This window comes from Miscanthus floridulus, chromosome 4, assembly GCF_019320115.1.
Source record: "Miscanthus floridulus cultivar M001 chromosome 4, ASM1932011v1, whole genome shotgun sequence".
In the NCBI taxonomy this organism is placed as follows: domain Eukaryota; kingdom Viridiplantae; phylum Streptophyta; class Magnoliopsida; order Poales; family Poaceae; genus Miscanthus; species Miscanthus floridulus.
In genome coordinates, this window is record NC_089583.1 from 18203588 (window position 1) to 18225296 (window position 21709).

The 21709-nt window shown below is 49.6% G+C and overlaps 3 protein-coding genes and 1 long non-coding RNA gene across 6 annotated transcripts; 2 read left to right on the plus strand and 2 right to left on the minus strand.

Annotated features, from left to right (window-relative positions):
* Positions 1-1232: 1232 nt before the first annotated feature.
* On the minus strand, positions 1233-5276 carry LOC136549489 (uncharacterized). 3 transcript variants are annotated; one of them, XR_010781926.1, is made up of 3 exons: positions 4729-5146; positions 2871-2987; positions 1233-1463 (listed from the first exon to the last, which is right to left on the minus strand). It is a non-coding gene; the product is annotated as an uncharacterized lncRNA (long non-coding RNA). The 3 variants fall into 3 exon arrangements; XR_010781928.1 differs by having other exon boundaries at positions 1233-1479; XR_010781925.1 differs by having other exon boundaries at positions 1233-2987; positions 4729-5276.
* A 5918-nt stretch (positions 5277-11194) lies between these two features.
* On the plus strand, positions 11195-11748 carry LOC136548151 (uncharacterized). The gene is made up of 2 exons (XM_066539773.1): positions 11195-11230; positions 11341-11748. Exons 1-2 carry the CDS (start codon positions 11195-11197, stop codon positions 11746-11748), a joined length of 444 nt encoding a protein of 147 aa, XP_066395870.1.
* A 2933-nt stretch (positions 11749-14681) lies between these two features.
* Positions 14682-15419, plus strand: LOC136548152 (secreted RxLR effector protein 161-like). Its single transcript, XM_066539774.1, has one exon. It carries the CDS (start codon positions 14682-14684, stop codon positions 15417-15419), a length of 738 nt encoding a protein of 245 aa, XP_066395871.1.
* A 1954-nt stretch (positions 15420-17373) lies between these two features.
* LOC136548153 (uncharacterized) lies at positions 17374-21495 on the minus strand. Its single transcript, XM_066539775.1, has 7 exons — positions 21410-21495; positions 21068-21331; positions 20867-20977; positions 20676-20760; positions 20500-20592; positions 20240-20418; positions 17374-17407 (listed from the first exon to the last, which is right to left on the minus strand). Exons 1-7 carry the CDS (start codon positions 21439-21441, stop codon positions 17374-17376), a joined length of 798 nt encoding a protein of 265 aa, XP_066395872.1. The 5' UTR covers positions 21442-21495.
* Between the last annotated feature and the right edge of the window lie 214 nt (positions 21496-21709).

Consider the following 21709-nt stretch of genomic DNA (forward strand, 5'->3'; position numbering starts at 1 on the left):
CCTATTGGGCCTTGGTCACGCGCCTGATCGGGGGCGCCCAACCCTACATGGTTGGTGGGCCCCCGTCGCACTGCGCTATATAAAGAGGTGGGGGCCGGTGGCTCAAAGCACGAGGTTCGTCGTGAGCCGCAAACCCCACCGACAAACCCTAGACCGATCTAAGAGGGCTTGCAGCCAGTGACGGAAAGCTCCGCTGACTCTCGCCGTCGTCACTGCTACGCCCCGTCTGCACTACATCGACGTCCGTGCAACCTCTACTCCACCTGTCGCTGCCCGTGTGCTGCCTCCATCAACGAACCAGCGATGGCCAGCTCAACCGCGACTTCATCCGAAGGCTCAGGTTCAACACCAGCATCTCTACCCTATCTCCCACTCTCTGCATGTTCTAGTTCATCATGTTCAACAGTAAACCGTCTAGATCTACCCTAGTCGATCCACAGAATTAAACAGCGTCGACACCATCGGTGGCGGCGGGTTCTCTTCCGGCGCTCTTCGGGACGCCGGTCGCGCATCTCCGCCAGCTACATGTCCCGGACATGCTCTGGGAGAACATTGATACCATCCGGGAGGCGTTGATGGAGTCAGAGGTGGCCGGCGGTCGTCTTCGCGCTTAGTTGGTTTTTGCTGACAGCCATGTCCTTGTTAAGCGCGCCTTAGCTTGTCGTTATACCTGGGGCTCTTCGTTTGCTGACGTTCATCTTTCAGTGTTGGAGGGAGAGCTGGAGACGCTTCGCCCGGCGGTTGGGGCGGTTGTTGATTTAGTGCGCGCTCGCGGCGGTTCTCTTGCCGAGCGTGTTCAGGAGGTCCCAGCGCGTATCCACGCCATTGCTGATCGAGGGGTCCTGCGCGGCGCGTCGATCAGTCTGGCCGCGATCCAGCTTCAGTCCGGATACGATCTTCGCGGCTTCATCGGCTTCCCAGAGGGTCAGGGCGCGGCGCAGCATGGATCTCTTATCGATGGTTTCAAGGAGGCTGCCGAGGCCGTCGCTGCGGAGGTGCCGTCGATCGAGGTCATAGAGGGCTCATTCTGAGCTCCCCATTCCGCCACCCGTTGTTTGCCGATGGTGAACACATCGCTCATACAGGCGGCAAGTCGGTGCCCAGGCGCATCCTGATTGTTGTCTTTCGTTGAGTGTCCTTAGTTCTTCTTCTAGGTCGTGTCGTCATGTACCCTGGGTTGGTGAAACATCCTCGATTTTCCACGAAGGGAAAATCCACATAATGAGTTACAATGCGAAACCACATTGTCTTATAACAGTTGATAGTCAATTCCATACATCGAATTAAACGAAAGAATACGATAGAGGGGTTTACATTACTCATTACATCGCCACCTGGCGAAAACAATGGATCACGTAACATCCGGAATAGCTTGAGAAGGCGGAAACGTATAGCGGAAGCAGCTTCAATCTCCAACTTGAGTGTAGGCACGAGATCTTCTAATCCTCCTAATCTCAACAACTCTGAGAAGCAGGAAATCTACACACCGTCAGATGTGTGTAGGCCATGGTCAGCACCGATGAGCTTTAGTGGAAAAGAGAAAATAAAGGAATCTGGCCATCCTATAATTTGGTTGTGGTTTGCAACCTTAGCGCATGCGAAGCAGCAACAAGTGATAATAATAATAATCAAGTTTTAATCTTCCTCATTCCCACACACACACACACATCCATCCACCATCCCATTCATCCCATCCACACGACTCCACACCCCACATCCCACCACGCTCTCACGTGGCCAGCAAGATAACTCTCCACTCATCTTGCCTCAGCGGCCTAGGCCCCCGTGGCCTACGGCCGGAAAACCCAGATCCCAAGAAAGGTAGAAGACTCATTTCCTAGTCTAGCAAGCATCACACATGACAGGTCCATAGCCGACATGTCGGCATATGTATCGATCGATCAACCATACACTCTGCAGAGGTTTCACTATTCCACAAGATAGCCATCATAGGTGCACTAGTTCACCTAGGCAGATGCCGATCGCCATAAGCCTAGAGCAAATACCATCCTGCCACTCGACCCTGGCCGTCGAGAGTGTGAGACATAGTACCAGGCCAAAGGGGTCACTATGTTGGTTAAGGAGGGTGTGAGCACTCCGGCCCGTACCTCCCGACACATCTGCTTACACCAAGCAGTGATGGCATTCGTTCTACCAAATGGTTAGACCGTCTCCCCCCCATGGAGAGCGAGTGGAAAGCAAGGCGTCCAATGATCCGGTCACTAGCACACAAGTCCTTAGGTGTTGGCCAAACAGGGATATCTTCTCTTTAAGGGTTTCCACTTAACGTGCCACCACAGCACCTCTTTCCCGGAGCTCCACCCCTCAGGGGCTCACACCCCGGGACCACCTCAGTCACCACATGTTACCCGCCACAGGTACTCAGTAAACGGGGATACCCAGGCCGTACCCCCTCGGCAAGACTCGCTCGAAGCTCGTCGTGATCCCTGTCCAGCCGACTCAACCCTCACCACGCACCCAAGACACACGCAGCACGCTCTCCAAAGCCCAGTCCACCAAGTCCGGCATCCCAAGCCAAACCATTCCCAGGGGTTCACCACCAGCATCACATCCCGGATATAATGCGAAGTGGAGTTAAAGTAAGTATAGTAAAATATAGTGCAAGCAAGCAGGTATATATATATATATATATATATATATATATATATATATATATATATATATATATATATATATATGAGTAAGAGCGCAAAGCTGGGTGTCATAGTGGAGTGGCTTCAATCAAGGTAATTAGCGGCTCAGGCAATATTCATGCATCATATACTAGCAAAGGAATAAATATAAAGCGCTAGCAATTCTATTATGCAATGTCTATTAGGGTTCTCTAAAAGAAGGTGCTGCCATGACACCTGCGATGTCGAGGTAGTAGTGGTACAAGTCTTCCTTCGTTGGATGTAGTCGATCAGCGGGATCTCCTCCTCGTGTTCGTAGTCTCCTTCCTTAGGTCGCTCCTCCTCGACTTGTCTCTGAAATCGAGACATAATAGTCGCGTTAGCAACTCCTATAGAATCCACAAAGAACCAAATGAACAGCAAAAAGATCCAAATGCACTCAAACATAGACTCATGACGTAGAGCTCGATTTATAGAAAATTTAGACGCTTGTTTCATATTTTTTCGAGTTCGTATGAATTAGTTATGAATTTTTGAAGTTTAATTCGTATTCTGAAAAAGATAAAAGGCTGGATTATTATGGAGATGACACGTGGCAGCCTGGGATTGGGCCACGTGTCGATCTATGATTCATCGGGGCTGTTACAGCGCATGATAGGCGGGACCAGGATGACGTCATGCTGACGCGTATGGTGATGTCATCACGGGCGTGAGGGTCCAGCTGACGTGGCACGATTACTGATGTGGCGATGATGTGGCCAACACGTGGCAGTGATGTGGCGGATGCGTGGCACGACGTGTTGATGACGTGGCCGAAACATGGCGAACGCTGGCGTCAGCTTGACGTCATGATTACGTCACTGTTGACCACGGTCAAGCCCAAATGGGCCGATGGAGGGCCTTTAACGGGCCAGATGGGCCGGACATGGGTTGGGTCAAGCCTTACACGTGGCACGTTCTGGTGAAGCCACGTCGTCAACTGGATCCCTATCGGGCTCAGATGGGTCCATGTTCACGAGTCTACGGTCCATGCTGGACTGTTATCAGCGGCCTACAAGTCATACTCCCAGCTCACGTACACCGTGTCCATAGGCAAGGCTGGGGTTCATGTGCTTGGTCCATGATGGTCAGACAGCCGTGGGTCGGCTTGTCAGCGGCTCAGGTTCGGTGGACCGCGTCCACCTCTTCCCCACCAGGCTATCACCACCCTCTCCTTCCCCAATTCCTCTACTCCACCGCGGCGGTGCTCGCCGACGGCGAGTTCAGCCAACAGGGTGTTACTGGCGCTATCCGATGGCATAGACTAGGGAAAAGGGGCTCATCTCAGCTTGGCAAAATGGGGTAGGCTTCACCAGCAAGGCAGAGTGGCTGGAGGCGGCTAGCGCACTAGCCCCGGTGGACTTCGCCGGCGAGGCCCGCGACGAGGAGTCTTCCAGGGCTGGTTTTAAGGGTGCGCTAGCACCGTGGTGACTGGGCGAGCTTATCAGGGACTACGACGGTGGCTGCGAGGTGCCAAACGCGGCCGGCCACGGTGATGGCGGCACGGCGGCGCGGGCGAGCATCAAAGTCACGGCTACGGTCTCAACTCGGGTAAATTGGCGCATCATCCAAGCAAGGAAGGTCTCCAGGGGGCTATTCGACTCATCGGCGGTGACCAAATCGCCCGGTGGCGCCCGCGCGAGAAACGGGCTCGCGGCAGAACTCCGACGAGAAGGGCAGTAACACGGTCAAGGCGATACAGGGGGTTCTGGGTCTCATCTTTCGGTCGGGTAGGGCAACACGAGGCGAAACTAGGAGGTTCACTTGTGCAGCGTGAGGCGACCGGAACGGTGCAGGGTAGGCGCGACGCGGCGGTGCTCTAGATCACGCACCGCGGCGACAAGGTTCATGGTTCGGGGCATCTAGTGGCCAAATTTCTGGTCTAGCGTGCGCACGGTGCTTGCCACGACGGCGCGCAGCAGCGCGTGGCCATATCCCAACTAGGGCGGTCCAAGGGGCAAGGCTCGGCCCTGAGCTCTCCCGAGTTGGGAGAACGCAGCGGCGACCAGGGCTAGCGCGGTGATCAAGGAAAGGCAGAGGGAAGCAGGGAGCTCACCGTGGGTTCGTGATGGCAGGTTGGTGATGCAGAGCATCGATGGCGGTGTGGCCGTGCAGGGCGAGCGGGTTCGTAGGTGTAGCCGATCATGACGGTGATGTCTCCTCCGGCGAGTGTGGCCGGCGGCTGCGCGTCCTCGGCGGTGTTCAGCGGCGTCGGGGTATGGGCGAGGAAAAAAAGTGCAGCCATGGAGGTCGTGGGCTCCAAGTCGGTGTCATGGGTTCATGGCGAGGGTGAGGGTGTGGATGTCATTGCGGCGTTCCCGTGCTCGGCGTAGCTCCGGCGGCAGCGGTACACTCCGGCGGCGTGCTCCGTCTTCTCTGCTCCTCTTCCTTCCTCCTTACCTCCCTCCTTCTCCCTTCCTTCGTCTCGGGGCAAATGGTGGAAGGCCGCAGGGTGGCAGCGTGTGGTTTGGGAACCCCAGGGTGCTCTGGTGTGGGATTTATAGGCGGTGGCGCCATGGGAAGGGGTACGGACGGCTGGTGATACCGCCCAAGGCGATCCGGCGGTCGAGGTGCTCCTGTTCGTGATCGCGAGCGTCGCACGAGGTCCAGTTGTCAGCGAGGGGCTCCAATTCATGGGTGCAGGAAAGATTTCATTGGGTGCAAGGCCGCGGCATCATCACGCCTCTACCACGGCGGTTGCGAGCTCTGACAGGGTCACGCGAATCGCGTGATCCGTGGGACCCGCGGTGGCGACGTGGAGGGCGCGGAGCCAAGCGAGGGGCGCGAAGGCGGGAACGGGGTGCCATAGAGGTTGCGTGAAGAATCTGTGGATGCGAGGGCGGGTACGTGTGCTCTGTCTCTCGTGAGGCAGAGGATAGGGGAGGTGGAGATCATGACAGGCGGGCCCGCATGGTCAGTGGCTGTGACGGTGTTTGTCGTTTCCTGGGGGCGGCTTGTCTGATGTGGTTACGGGCCGCGGTTGCTGGCTCGCGTAGCAGGCCGTGTTCATGGGCCGCGGCGTTGTGGCCGGCCTAGCGCGGGCGGGGGATGGGGAGCAGGCGTGTCCATGGGCCGCAACGGGCCGATTCTGCTGGTTCGGGCCGGAGAAGAGAGGAAAGGAAGGGTGAGGTAACAGGCCAGGCTGGGCTGGTTGGGCTGGTTTGCCTTCTCCATTTCTTTCCCCTTCTCCAAAACCTTTTCTGTTTTGCTTTATGATTAATTAGCTTAAGCCATGGCTTATTATGTGGTTAGGGTTCTGTTAATTAAGTTAGTTGTCATGGTAAGCATATACCATAGTTTGGGGTCCAATCCCCAATATTTATATATTGTGATTTATATATTTGTTATTTATTGGTTTAATCTAATGTAGGCACTTATAATTAGTATTAAGGATTATTATGACAAATATTTAATAGAGGCTTTAATAAATATTTAAAGGTTTACTTTGGCATCACAAAAATCCAAGGAAGATCCAACTCATGATCTAAGGCATATTGCATGTTATAGTTAATTATGCACATGGTGATGTATGCTTTAAGAATTTTAAAAGCATGAAAGGATATGTGTGCATCTTAAGTTTAGTCCCAACTCATATAAGCCATTTGTTAGTGAGTAGTTGGGCAGGGTAGGATTCCTAGGGTTAGCACTGGATACACTTGTTAGGTTGGTTAGATTAAGTCATCAGGATACATGTGTTCAATTTAAGATCCTGATCTCATGTGGCTTAAGAAATATATTAAGACACATGTGATGATGGTGCAACTAGGTAGGGTTTTCTACATGCCAAGCAACAATCATGGGTTTGTTTTGAAAAAAAAATTGTTGGTTGCATTTTTCGGTGTTTGTAATTTTTAGGGTTGTTACAGTTGGCGTTCCTCCTATGGTGAGGCTTTTTTTTGTAATGGTTACTTTATGTAGTGCGCCATCCCTGGGCTGGTGTTCAAGCCCCCCGGGCATCAGGAATTTCCTTTTTAGCAGGTTGTCCGCCTTGCTTGTGTAAGCTTTGTATGTTCTAGAATGGCACTCGAGCCCCCGGGCCTCGTGAAACCTATCAAAATTAACCTTGTGTCACTCGTTGTTCCAGAAAGGTGTCCAAACTCCCGGGGGTTTAAGAGTAATCCCCCAGTATTCGTCGTGCGAGGCCCGAGCCCTTCGTGATTTCTCCTGCACGTTCCCGTCCGACCGAGAAGCAGGGGTGAGCCGCCCTTCATTTTTCCTCATTGGACGAAACAGGACCCTCAGCGAGCTAATAACGGGTAGTTCGAGTGAAACCCCGGTGCCCCCCCGTGGGCGCTATCCGACGTAGATCCGCTGGGGATCGGTTTCAGCTTTTTGCCAGTCAACAAGTCTAGTTCCCGATCACCGTTCGTTAGGTGTCGAGGGCCCATTGCCTTCCACCGTGGGACCAACCACACGTACTGTTATCTGACAAAACTCGAACGCGCATCAAGGTGCCTCCGATGTGAAGACGTCAGAGGTACTGACCGCTGGGGTCCACCCATCAGCGCCCCTCACTCTTCGTTTTTTGCCAAGGCGGCTGTCGAATCCCTGCGGTGGGACCAGCTCTCGTACCTCAGTGAGCGCATGTCAAGCTTCCCCCGATGTGGAGACGTCGGGGGTACTTACCTCTGGGTCCTCCTTTCGGCGTCCATTCGAGCCCCCAGGCCTCGTGAAACCTATCAAAATTAACCTTGTGTCACTTGGCGTTCCAGAAAGGTGTCTAAACTCTCGGGTGTTTACGAGTAATCCCCCAGTATTCGTCGTGCGAGGCCCAAGCCCTTCGCGATTTCTCCTGCACATTCCCGTCCGACCGAGAAGCAGGGGTGAGCCGCCCTTTGTTTTTCCTTGTTGGACGAAACAGGACGCTCAGCGAGCTAATAACGGGTAGTTCGAGTGAAACCCCGGTGCCCCCCGTGGGGGCTATCCGACGTAGATCCGCTGGGGATCGGTTTTAGCTTTTTGCCAGTCGACGCGTCTAGTTCCCGATCACCGTTCGTTAGGTGTCGAGGGCTCGTTGCCGTCCACCGTGGGACCAACCACACGTACTGTTATCTGGCAAAACTCGAACGCGCATCAAGGTGCTTCCGACGTGAAGACGTCGGAGGTACTGACTGCTGGGGTCCACCCATTAGCGCCCCTCACTCTTCGTTTTTTGCTAAGGCGGCTGTCGAATCCCTACGGTGGGACCAGCTCTCGTTCCTCGGCGAGTGCGTGTCAAGCTTCTCCACGTCGGGGGTACTTACCTCTGGGGTCCACCTTTTGTCGTCCCCTGCTCTTTGTTTTTGGGTGTTTCGAGTTTGGCGGGCTTTCTGTTGGAACATAGCTCGTGCCCATTCCTAGCCCCCGAGCAAGGTTTTTCCCTGCACATTGGTAGGGATGAATCTTGACTACGATAACTTTTTTTACAGAGTCGTTTACATAATTGGTTCCTGTATGGGATTGAGGTACAGGGTCGTGATGGCTAAATTAGGGATAGAAACGTCGCAGGTGTTGAATGTTCCATGCGTTGGGGAAGATGCGATGGTCCACGAGGGTCTTGAGTCGGTAGGTACCTGGTTTTATCACTTCATGGACGATGAATGGTCCTTCCCATGGCGACGTGAGCTTCTTCCGGTCTTTGGTACTCTGTATTCGACGCAGCACGAGATCCCCTGGTAGTAGCTCCCTGGGCTTTATTCGCCGGTCATCGTAATGGCGCAACGCTTGCTGATACTTGGCCAAGTGTAGGAGGGCGGCTTCCCATGCTTCGTCTATTTGGTCAATAGCATCTTCGAGGAAGCTTTCGACCTTCTTTTTGTCGTAGGCTTCCACCCTTGGTGACCCATATTCGAGATCGGTGGGGAGAACGGCTTTAGACCCATAGACCATGTAGAAGGGGGTAAACCCTGTGGCTCTACTTCGGGTTGTTCTGAGGCTCCAAACGACGGCGAGAAGTTCTCTAAGCCATCTCTTCCCGTACTCCTTCAGTCGGCTAAATATCCGTGGTTTGATTCCTTGTAGGATCATTCCATTTGCCTGTTCCACCTGTCCATTCGACTTTGGGTGTGCGACTGACGCCCAATTCACGCGGATGTGGTGGTCGTCGCACCATTCCAAGAATTCGTTGGCCGTGAAGTTCGACCCATTGTCCGTGATAATGGAGTTCGGTACTCTGAATCGGTGGATGATGTCAGTGAAAAACTTGACGGCTTCCCGAGCTCTGGTGTTGGTAAGGGGGCGGACCTCGATCCATTTTGTGAATTTGTCCTCCACGACGAATAGATGAGTGTAGCCCCCGGGTTCCCTCTCGAGGGGACCCACCATGTCGAGGCCCCAGACTACGAAAGGCCAGGTGATGGGTATTGTCTGCAGGGCCTGGGCCGGCAAATGAGTCTGCTTGGCAAAGAACTGACATCCCTCGCACTTGCGTACCAGGGCTATCGCGTCGGCTACCGCCGTCGGCCAGTAGAAGCCTTATCAAAATGCGCTCCCTACTAGAGACTTCAGCGCAGCGTGATGACCGCAAACCCCGCGATGTACGTCATCTGGCATTTTTCTTCCTCGTTCGATGGGAATGCACCGTTGTAGCACGCCCGTGATGCTGCGTCGGTACAACTCCCCTTTGGTGAGGACGAAAGACTTGGCACGTTGGGCCAGACGTCGCGCCTCTGCCTGATCCGAGGGGAGGATGCATCGAGCTAAGTAGTCAATGTATGGCTTCCTCCAATCCAGCTCAGTCTGGGGTGGAGCTTCCTCTTCTATGTCCATGACGTCGGCACCCTCGTCGGCGGTTGGTCCCGATGTCGATTCTTCTGTCTTCGGGGTGGTTCTGGTCTGGGCCGCGCCTTTTGCTTCATTGAGCCAGAACGAGGGAGCCTCCTAGTCATTGGCGAAGACGCCTGGAGGGGGCAGTTCCCATCCTGAAGCCGCCTTAGCCATGGCGTCGGTGGCTTCGTTCTACCGGCGTGGTATGTGATTGAGCTCGAGGCCATCAAACTTGGATTTGAGTTTGCGGACCTCCTGGTAGTAGGCTGCCATCCTTGGGTCGACGCAGCTCGATTTTTTCATGATCTAGTTGACCACGAGTTGCGAATCTCCCCTGACGTCGAGTCGTCGGACTCCGACGTCGATCGCCGCCCGTAACCCGTTGAGGAGGGCTTCATATTCTGCTTCGTTATTGGAGGCCGAGAAGTGGAGACAGACCATGTATTTCATCGGCACTCCCTAGGGAGTGACCAGGACGACCCCAGCCCCCACGTCGGTTTTCATAAGAGACCCATCAAAGTACATGGTCCAATATTCTTGGTTAACCGGCATGGCGGGGAGCGTCATTTTGGCCCACTCGACAAGGAAGTCGGCCAACGCGTTGTCGGTGAGCCTAGGCTTGGACGGGATGTGCCATGCTGCGGGGGGGCCTCGAGGCACGGAACAGTGCAGGATAAGGTGGTACAGTGCCCTGTCAGCCCTTTCCTATAGCAGTTGGAGTGCACGGCTCCGTGCTGGCTGAGTCGAAGCAGCACAGCAATGAAGCAGGGACAGATGTTTGTCCCGATATGCAATGTCTTGGTATGCGACGCAGGAATCGCGCTGATCCGAGGCTGGGTCGAGACTGCAGGAGTCGATGCTGAGCCCAGGCGCATGGGAGCTTGGATGGAACGGGTCATGCAGGATAAGGTGGTGCAGTGCCTTGTCAGCGTCCGCACGACCTCATCATGAGCAAGGAAAAGTTGATGGGACACCGGTCTTGTCAGCCCTGTAGCGGTACTGTGCCCACGTGAGTTGGTAGGGGGGATGGCCGTTAGGGAGGGTTGACCGGGCTCGAGCCCGCCTCGTGTGAAACGGAGATTTTCCGTAGTCGAGGGGGTGTCGTACGAGGCGGAACATTGCTCGATATGGGGGCAACAGTACCATGTAAATCGTCATAGTACTTTGCTCCTGTTGGTGTCGCCGTAGCCATGAAGGTACGAGGTGGTTGGCAATCGCATTAAATGCCTCTGATTTCGTCCGCAGGTAGGTGATTGAGGGGAGTCGGGGTGAGTTGTCCTGGGGTCGTTCGCTCCTGAGGCCCTTCCGTAACTCGAGGCACCTCATCGAGGGGGGTTGGGCGGATCGACCCGGGGTCGTTCGCACTCGAGGTACTTCCGTAACTCGAGGGTCCCTGTCGAGGGGGCCTTGTACGGACTGAGTCGTTCCGTTCGTGAGCCGACTCAGTGCAGCCCGGCGGCTGGGCCTGTTTTGGTGATATCTCATGGATTTTTGGGCCGTGTGCTCCTTGAGGATTGGTTGTAGGATCCTTTAAGTGGAGTTTTTAGGATACGGTTTTCTCGGGGGTTTGTTGCTTTTAACCGGTGGTTTTGGGTACCCCTAATCTATGTACTTGACAATCTGGTATCAGAACCGATCGATCACGCGCAACGCGTCGAGTTTGATCAACCATGGGTGATTGCAGGAGCGGCGACAGAGGAGATGGCGGCAGCTGGATCCAATACCCACCTCTGACCTCTACCAACTACACAAGTTGGAGCATCAGAGTTTAGGCGATTATGGAAGATCAGGGCATGTGGGAGGTGGTTGAGCCGGTGGGGGAGCTATCGGATGAAGGCGCGATGGCGATTGCAGCGAGGAAAGCGAAGGACATGAAGCGCGGGCGCATCTGCTCCAGTGCCTGCCCGATGACTTGCTGATGCAGGTTGCCACGAAGCAGACCAGGAAGGAGGTTAGGGATTCGCTCAAGGCGAGATTTGTGGGGGAGGAGCGTGTCAAGGAGGCAAGGTTGCAGATATTGAAGAGTGAATTTGATGGATTGAGGGTGAAGGACGATGAGTCGATCGACAGTTATGCTGGGAAACTGATGAGTATGTCAGTGAGATATGCTAACTTGGGTGGATCGCTTGATGATGCTGCGTTGTTGAAGAAGATGTTTGACACCGCGCCAGAATGTTACATCAATGTTATCGCCGGGGTCGAACGGTTCTATGACCTCCAGAAGATAGCCTTCGACAAAGCAGTGGGTCAGCTCAAGGCATTCGAAGAGAGGACTAGCAGGGAGCAGAGGATCTCAGTCAGAACAGGGCCAAGTGCTGCTGACACAAGCTGAGTGGGAGGCTCAGCAAAAGAAAGCCACTGGAGAGGGTTCTGTTGGTGGGAGAAGCCATGGTGGTCGCCGTGGACGGGGTCATGGCCACGGTGGAGGGAGCAGTGGCTGAGGTAGTCAATCTGATGGTGGCAAGGATGGCGCGAGGAAGCATGACAAGAGCCACATCAAATGTTTCAAGTGCAAGGACTATGGACACTATGCCAACAGGTGTCCTAGTGAGAAGAAGGAAGAAGAAGCGCATCATGTCAGGAAGGTGGAGTATGAGCCTACGGTTCTGATGGCTGAAATGGTGGAACCAGGACATGGCCTATTGTCAGAAAAAGTTCAGACTTAGGGGGAGCTGTTTCTCAATGAGCTGCATATTGATTCAGAATTGCACTACACTGATGATGGGAAGTCAAGTGGAGATGTGTAGTATCTGGACAATGGCGCCAGTAACCATATGACAGGTGATATGCAGATGTTCAGAGACATCGACACCACCGTTGGTGGCAAGGTATGTTTTGGAGATGGATCAATAGTAGAAATACATGGTAGAGGCTCTATTTTGTTCCAAGGTTTGTCAGGAGAACAGTGGATTTTGTTTGATGTTTAATTCATTCCAAAACTGAAAAACAATGTCATTAGCTTGGGTCAGTTAACTGAGATAGGATACAAAGTAGAAATGGATGAAGACTTAATTGAGGTGACAGAGAAAAGAACAAGTAGAGTAATCATGAGAGTTCAAAGAATAGTTAACAGAATGTACAAGATTTCTTTGAATGCTGTTGAACCAGTTTGCCTTCTTGCAAATACTAGTGATCAGTCATGGCTTTGGCACGGTAGGCTAGGTCATGTAAATTTTCACTCTATAAGAATGTTGGTGGAAAAGGAGATGGGTGGGGGTGTACCTATGATTGATCATCCAGATCAGGTATGCCATGCTTGTCTAGCAGGAAAGTAGACAAGAAAATCATTTCCACAGTGTGCCAAGTGGAGAGCAGATGAGCCTCTAGAGTTGGTGCACATTGACTTATGTGGACCAATAACACCTGAAATAGCTGGTGGAAACAAGTACTTCATGCTGATTATGGATGATTGTAGTAGATGGATGGCAGTTTATATTATGAAGACAAAAGACCAAGCTGTTACTACATTTGCCTAGTTCAAAGCAGAGGCAGAGAACAGTGTTGGGTACAAGATCAAGATAGTGAGGTCTGATAGAGGTGGAGAATTTTTAGCAGCAGCTTTCAATGATGTATGTGAGAAAGCTAGGATAAAAAGGTAGTTCACTGCACCTTTCTCTCCACAGCAGAATGGGGTTGTAGAAAGGAGGAATAGGACTGTTATGGAAATGGCTAGATCAATACTGAAGAGCGTGAATGTTCCTGGATGTTTCTGGGGAGAAGCAGTTAAACATTCAGTGTACCTATTGAATAGGCTACCAACCAGAGTCATGGGGTACAGGACTCCATTTGAAGGTTGGAATTGTAGAAGACCACAACTGGGGCATTTGAGGGTGTTTGGGTGCAGAGCAAATGCAAGACCTGCAGTACCTTATCTGAAGAAGCCAGATGACAGAAGTGTGACCATGGTTTATTTTAGAGCGAAGGAGGGCAGCAAAGCACATAGGCTGTACAATCCTCAAACCATGAAAATTGTGGTCAGCGGGGATGTTGTCTTTGAGGAAGCAGTGGCTTGGGATTAGAAATCTGAGTTTGGTGAAGGTTCAGATTTTGTTGTTGAAGACAATGAAGAATTCATGCATCAACCATGGACTAGGGGACAATTTGATGGGGGTCATGTTGATGGAGATAATCACAGTGATCACCATTTAGGGGGAGCTGAGAATGGTCACTCTGATGGAGCATCAAGTGGAAATAACTTTGATGGTGCAGTTGCAGATTCAGGTGAATCAGGAGAAAGCTCACAAACTAGTATTGTTCATAGACAGGCAACAGAAGCAGTAGCTTCAGAAAAGGAAAATGCAGGTGATGTACCTACAGAGATGGATGTTGATGACACAGTGGACATGGATGATGGACCTATGAGATTCAGAAATTTGAATGAGGTGTATCAGGATGCAGTGGAGGTGGAATTAACCTATGACAATGAACTTGAGGCATTGCTAGTAGTAATGGAAGACCCATCTTGCTATCAAGAGGCAGCTGGTGATGGTGAATGGATAGCAGCTATGGAGAGTGAGATTCATTCCATCAACAAGAGCAAGACATGGGAGTTGGTGAAATTACTAGCTAGACACAAGCCAATAGGGTTGAAATGGGTTTTCAAACTGAAAAGGAATGCAGATGGAGAAGTGGTGAAGCACAAAGATAGGTTAGTAGCTAAAGGATATGTTCAAAAACAGGGAATTGATCTTGACGAAGTTTTTGCACCTATGGAAAGAATTGAAACAGTGAGATTAATTCTGGCATTGGCAGCTAATAGAGGTTGGGAAGTGCATCATCTAGATGTGAAAACTGCTTTTTTGAATGGAGAACTCATTGAGGATGTGTATGTGTCATAACCTGAAGGTTTTGTGAAGAAGGGGCAAGAGAAAATGGTGCTCAAACTGAGTGAGGCTTTGTATGGGCTGAAGCAAGCTCCAAGAGCCTGGAATGTCAAGTTGATGGCAGTCTAAGGAAGCTTGGTTTCATGAAGTGTGTAACTGAACCAGATGTATATACTAGAGGTGAAGGACTGTCAGCATTGATTCTTGGTGTTTATGTTGATGACATGATAGTCACTGGTGGTGACCCAAGGGAGATTGAAGTCTTCAAAAAGTAGATGACCTCTAAGTTTGAGATGAGTGACTTGGGAAAATTATCATTGTATCTGGGAATTGAGGTTGAGCAGATGCAAGACTATATCTCCATCAGACAGACAGGGTATGCCAAGAAGATACTTGAGCAGTTTGGGATGTCTGAATGCAATGCAATGCTACAAAGTTCCCTATGGACCTTGGAGCAAAATTAGATGCAGATAAACAGGGAGAGAGGATAGATGCAACACACTATAGAAGAATCATTGGATGTTTGAGGTATTTGTTGCATACTAGGCCAGATTTGTCTTTCTCTATTGGAGTGGCTAGTAGATTCATGGAGAAGCCTACTAGAAAGCATCTGAATGCAGTTAAACAGATAATGAGGTATCTGAAGGGAACTCTGAATTTTGGATTGGTTTATACTCAAGAAAGAAAGCATGAGATGTTGGTGGGGTACACTGACAGTGACAGTGGAGGTGATGTTGTGGGAAGGAGGAGCACTGGTGGTATGGCATTTTATTTGAATGAAGGGCTAATCACCTGGAATTCTCGCAAGGAGAAAACAGTTGCATTGTCATCATGTGAGGCTGAATTCATGGCCGCAATAGCAGCAGCCAAACTAGCTTTGTGGCTCAGGAACATGTTGAGTGAGATTACAGCTACTAAACCACAAGCATTGACTTTGTTTGTTGACAACAACTCAGCTATAGCACTGCTGAAGAACCCTATGTTTCATGGTCGAAACAAACACAATGATGTGAAATTTCACTTCATCGGGGAATGTTTAGAGAGGGGACAAATTGTTGTCAAGAAGATTCACACTTTGGAGCAGAAGGCAAATGCACCGACAAAGCCTATGCCTGTAGTCAAGCTTGGAGTAATGAGACACTTGCTTGGTGTCAGAGAGCTTGAAGAACATCAGGCTTAAGGGGGAGATTGTTGGTGTAAGCCTGCTGTGAGATGACGTGGGGAGTCATGGTGGCAGCCAGAATGGCAGGAAAGGGCGAGGTTTGAATCAAGCCTGGAGCGGGAACGGTTGTTGCCAAGACAGGAGCATGGTGACCGTGTTCAGTGCACGGTTCAGCAGAGACAGTTTGTTTTGCATATGTTTTTATCGCGTTTTAAAACTATGTAATTGTGTTAGCGTGTGCTGTGGCTATGGATATAAATAGCTGGATGTAAGAGGAGCGTGTTAGCGCCTCGGGTGTGTTGTAACCTCCATTGTACTTGAACTTTCGTAAGGTGAAAAGGGGCACTGTCAACCCTGGTGACAGTTGCCAGTTCGTCGAGTTCTTGTGTGATTTGTGTGCGCGATCTTGTTCTAGGCATAGCCACCGTGTATAATTGTGTGTGATTGATTGATCTTGGCTAACAGACTAGCCTGTGGGACCCAGCCGTGGCGGCTGGTCCCTGGAACGAACGGTCAAACGGCGGTGCTGAGAGAGGTCACCGCGGCGATAGCATGAGGGCTGGAATACACATGCTAAACTAGATAGGAAACATATGAATACACACGATGTCACTACTTAAAGGGTGCAGCTCTTTTGATTCCACTTTTCATTTCATATATGTCAATGGATACACGGACTTGGAGCCCTCCGTCTCTGCAACGATGCAGCCACAGTGTGGTACGTTCTTACCTTTCGGATCGTCCATGGGACATGCACGGTGCTCAATGTCGACAAGTCACACAACATTGTGGTCACGACATGATCAACGCACATCCTGCGACATCTACAGAAAAACAACAAAGGAATCTAACTAATGCAACTAACTAATGCAGGAACTCGACTGGATTACAAGATAACATATCCCACGGCAGCCTGTACGTGAGGTGGAGCCGCTCCCGTTAGCGGCGGCCTGAGCTTGACGCTGAGCTGCGACTCTCGCCCACGGTGGCCAGCAGGCGAGACGGAGTGTCTCTTGCCCGCAGCGGGTGAGCACCGAGTCATCGCCCCCTCCTCCAAGGTCGCGTGTGGGGGACACGCTGGGCTTGCGAGATCCTGCTCACTGATAAACCGGGGAACCGATGTGATGGTGTGGCAGCCGCACCCAGCTCGAATGCCATCGAGCGAGCTGTGCGGGATATATGGGATGGTGGTGGGGACGTGGTGGCTGGAGTGCAGCTGACGAGCATGCGGGTTGACGCTGGCCCACGAGAGCATGGTGAGGAGTCATCTGCGTCGAGGTGTTGTTGACTGCGTCGGCGAATCACTGGGCCGTGCCTTCTCCTCCCCATGGTGATGATTATCAGTGGCGAATCTAGGATTTTAACTTTAGATATGCCGCTAAAAAAACATTTCATATATAATTTGGTAAATCTATTTTAGTAATTCAGTAACAATTGTAAATTTTACAACTTAATTTGGTATACATGCACTAAGTAATATGATAAGGCTTAAATTCAAGGATTAAGTTGAAACCATCTACTAGATACAATATAAATAGTTCAAAAGTCATACCGATAGTTTAAATATAGGCATAAAAGAGTACTAGAGGCTTACAATGCTATTTTTTAGACTGTTTTATTCGACGTTTTCTAAGAAATATGAATGGCTTACTATATCTTCTTCATCAACCAGATCAACTACTGATCTTCCACCACTAGTTCAACCTAATCAGGTGGAGGATTAGAAGGTTCAACTGGCTATAAATGTTACCAAATAGCTATGAATGTAGAAAATAATTTTCTAAAAAACACGAAGAGCAAAGATTAAAATTTACCTAACAAAAATAGTGAATCAAGACGATAAACCCTGGCTGGCGCAACCGTATATTCTGCAGATAGGACGTGGGAATAAGATGGCGATCATCCGATCTAGCATTTAGAGCATGGTGGAGGGTGGCAGGGCACCAGGGGTCGTGGCCGGCCGACTCACCTGTCAGGCGGCGACGCACGTGTTCCTCCGTGGCTCCCTGTCTGATCGAGATTAAATTAGGAAATTCGAACGTATATGGAGCGCACGTACCGGACGTTTGGACTTTAGAGAATTGGAGTTCCCTTGCCACATGGGCCACGTCAGTGCATCATATGGGCCTCTCGTCATCACGCAATGGTGTCCACGTATGTTTTTTTTTCTTTTTTTTTCTTTTTAACAAATACAACATATATACAATATAATAATGGAAAAAGTCTACATCACCCCCTCACCTTTCATACTTGGTCTACTTCACCCCCTCAACTATGAAACCGTCTGTTTTACCCCCTGAACTTTCCAAAACCGTCTATTTTACCCCCTGGGTGGGTTTTCTGATAGCGGTTTTGATACAGTAACATCGGATTTGCTACAGTAACGGTGGTTTGCTACAGTATCCGGTGGTTTTGAATTTCTTTTTATTTATTTATTCTCGGTGAATCTTTGAAAAATCACAGTAAATCATAGAAAAATCATAAAATGAAAAATCTAATTTTATTGGACTCTACATGAGTAGATCTACACAGTGAATATATAATACGGTATGCTTTAGTACAAATTTTTTTTGTAGATTTAGATTAATTGGAAAATCCAATTTTGTCTGTAATTAATTAGAATTTATCTATAACTAAGTTATACATAGTCCAATGAGTACGAAATTTTTACTATAGTTCAAACATACAATAATTAGCGTGCCATAAAAATTTTACCACAATTGGACCATAGAAGCTACAACTATAAATTATTCCAATTAATTACACACAAAAATAGATTTTCCAATTAATCTAATGCTACAGTAAAAAAATTTATACTAAAGCATACCATATTATATATTCACTATGTAGATCTACTCATGTGGAGTCCAACAAAATTAGATTTTTTATTTTATGATTTTTCTATGATTTACTGTGATTTTTCAAAGATTCACCGAAAATAAATAAATAAAAAGAAATTCAAACCATCGGATACTGTAGCAAACCATCGTTACTGTAGCAACCGCTGTCAGAAAACCACCCAGGGGTAAAATAGACGGTTTTGGAAAGTTCAGGGGGTAAAACAGACGGTTTCATAGTTGAGGGGGTGAAGTAGACCAAGTATGAAAGGTGGGGGGTGATGTAGACTTTTTCCATATAATAATATGTATACTACTGCTGACCAGGTTTGCAGGGTATGCCGGTGCATACCCGGCATACCCTGTGGCTACGCCACTGATGATTATGTGTAATAGTGTGGTGCGGTGGTAGAGGGGGTACGCGCGAAAAGGAGGTCGCAAGTTTGAATCCCACTGGCCGAGTAGCGTGCAAATTTTCAACGAAAAATGCTACGACTTGCCACTTCGACGGAGACGAGTGGGCGGTGGGCGCTGGCCGATGGGGGCCTCCGCAGATTTGAATTTTTTTTTGCTATTTTTTGACTTTTTTGCCTATTTTTGGTAATTTCCTAAAAAAGACCACGTCACTGCCGGTATGCAACTGCCGATTCAAAATCTGGCAGTGATGTGGTGTTTTGAGTGGGTAGTGATGTGCTCAACTAGGGAAGTGCTAGGTCTGCTGGGCAACGTAGTTCTGCAGTTGCCGGCGAGCACTCTAGCCTATTTGAACCCAGCCGTGGTGGCCCGTCCATGGAATGAACAGCCACATACCAATAAGCTCTGGCTTGTGCGCAAGCCGCCACAGGCGAGAGCCGTTGCTCAGCCTCGCGGGCTAGCCACCGTGGGTAAGAGGTGCTGCTCGACCTCACGCGCTGGCCACCGTGGGTGACGCTGCTTGGCCTCACGCGCTGGCAGCTGCGAGCAAGAGAGTCAGCAAACATTGGAGTGAGAGAGAAAAATAGAGCAGGGGGTTTCTGCAAACTAGGCAACAGGCCCACTTCCAGTAGCCAACACTACTACAGAATGTTATTGTAGGGGCGGCTCTAGAGCCTCTGTAGGGGCGACTGTGCCAGCCGCCCGGCAACGTAGTTCTGCAGTTGCCGACGAGCACTCTAGCCTATTTGAACCCAGCCATGGTGGCCCGTCCATGGAATGAACAGCCACATACCAATAAACTCTGGCTTGTGCGCAAGCCGCCACAGGCGAGAGCCGTTGCTCAGCCTCGCGGGCTAGCCACCGCGGGTAAGAGGTGCTGCTCGACCTCACGCACTGGCCACCGTGGGTGACGCTGCTTGGCCTCACGCGCTGGCAGCTGCGAGGAAGAGAGTCAGCAAACATTGGAGTGAGAGAGAAAAATAGAGCATGGGGTTTCTGCAAACTAGGCAACAGGCCCACTTCCAGTAGCCAACACTACTACAGAATGTTACTGTAGGGGTGTTCCTACAGAGGGTGCCTCTGTAGGGGCGGTTTCCTAACCGCCCCTGTAGTGCCCTCTATAGGGGCGGCTGGTGTTTTCAGCCGCCCCTACAGTTCTCTCTGTAAGGGTGGCTGGTAACAGCCGCCCCTGTAGTGTACTTCTGTAAGGGCGGCTGTATCACCAGCCGCCCCTGCTGTGTGTATTTGTAAGGGCGGTTCAATCAAGAACCGCCCCTACAGTGGATTTTCTAGCAAAAAAATAAATAATTCAAATTCAAATCTGACCACATATATATATATATAATTCAAATTCGAATCTAACTGCCACAAATATACATATATACATCCATAAACACAAGACCATCATCACAAATCATAATTCACAAAAGTCCATCATTACAACATAATCCATTATGAAGTCCATCATTACAACATAGTCCATTAAGATATCCACAAGTCCACATGCAAAACAAAGTCCAAACCGTTCCAAAGTCTGATCCAAATCATACCACAAGTCCACATTATCATCAACGGCCTAGGGCTAACCTATCAGTCTCCCGAAGGTGTTGGTACAGAGGATTACTACCTAAGTCGGAAAGAAGATGATGGTAAGTGCCTTTATGATACACAATCTGGTCCATTATAAAGTTGCAAAGGTCGCTGACCATCTCTAAGAGCTCGTCATCCTTGTATGGGTTCCTTCTCATGTCTTTATCTTTCTCCAACTACAAGAGAACAAGTTTAGGTTTACTATATCACAACATATGCGAACTTTTCATACTACGAGCGAAGAGGTTCAAACTTACCAGATTGGGGTTTCTGTTGTAGCCACCGATGGTACTCATCATAATACATGTGTAGTATCCACAATGTAGACTCCCAGGCTTCTGCTTGGGGCACTATATGTTTTGCATATGGAGATGTTAAGTAATCCTATTGACAGACACGTAATATATGAAGTACCAAAGTAAATGACACTTACCGCACATAGAGTTTTGACATACAACTTTTTCTTCCTATTTGGATGATGCCTCCCCTTATGTTCCTGGACATAGTGCCTGAATGCCCTGTTCCAATGGTTTTAGCAAATGCAACTTGTTAGTATCCCACATTGAACCTTACAAGTATGTATACAAACATAGTAGCTAAAATGAGGATTGTTAATATGTATACGTCTTGACAATCGTTATGAAGTCTTTGTATGTCTCGACTGGAAAATCCGCTGAATCAAAGACCCATGCCATGCTATGTGAGAGCCAGACGCCTATGCAAATCCAGTGATCGCTGCATGAATTTAGTCATAGAAGGAACACATAAGCTCTTTTGCATCGAACAAAGTATATTGAACAAAGCTAAGTATACAGTCGAACTTACTTGAAGTGGTATGGTATCCATATATTATCGTGTTGTTGGAGATTTTTAAAACATAGGGCAATGTATGCCGCAACCTTGAGGGACTCTTCCAATATTTTCTTGTTCCTGATGTCCTCTTTCTTCTTAAGTGTCTTTCCAGCTCCTAGTTCTTTGCAATCTAGTTTCCACTCTTTAGGGTAATTAAAATTTGTTGATGCTATAGGTGAAGGGTCTATATACCCGTGTTTCAGAGCTGGCCTCTTTTTCACAAAGTCCGCTTGCATTCTACAAATCACGGCGCGGGTTAGTTACAACAAAATTAAAAGATTACATTCATATCATATTGAGAGGACAAGGACTTACAGGCACCATATGCAAATCAGATTCATTTCCATTCGTCCGAGGTGGAAGCATGCCTGGATATCCTTAAACTCAACGGCAATTTGCCCACCTGGCGCTCCAAATGTGCCGGCAGGGATCCATGCTTGTAAGATTTCTAGTTCTGTTATCTGAGCACGCAAGTACCAATCGTGGAACTTTCTCATTCCACGTGGCAAGCACTGTATGACTCGGTTTGGTAGGAAGTTCGTGCCTTTTTCATATTTATCCGGGCAATCATCTAACCATTTGATGTTATCAACAGCTGGATACTTGTTAAACCCT

Coding starts and splice junctions, on each gene's coding strand:
- LOC136548151 (XM_066539773.1), top strand. CDS start 11,195: ATGGAAGATCAGGGCATGTGGGAGGTGGTTGAGCCG. Junction 11,231..11,340: donor TGTGGGAGGTGGTTGAGCCG/GTGGGGGAGCTA, acceptor TTGCTGATGCAG/GTTGCCACGAAGCAGACCAG.
- LOC136548152 (XM_066539774.1), top strand. CDS start 14,682: ATGGACCTTGGAGCAAAATTAGATGCAGATAAACAGGGAGAGAGGATA.
- LOC136548153 (XM_066539775.1), bottom strand. CDS start 21,441: ATGGAAATGAATCTGATTTGCATATGGTGCCT. Junction 21,332..21,409: donor CTGATTTGCATATGGTGCCT/GTAAGTCCTTGT, acceptor CGTGATTTGTAG/AATGCAAGCGGACTTTGTGA. Junction 17,408..20,239: donor CACCTTCGGGAGACTGATAG/GTTAGCCCTAGG, acceptor TCGATCAGACAG/GGAGCCACGGAGGAACACGT.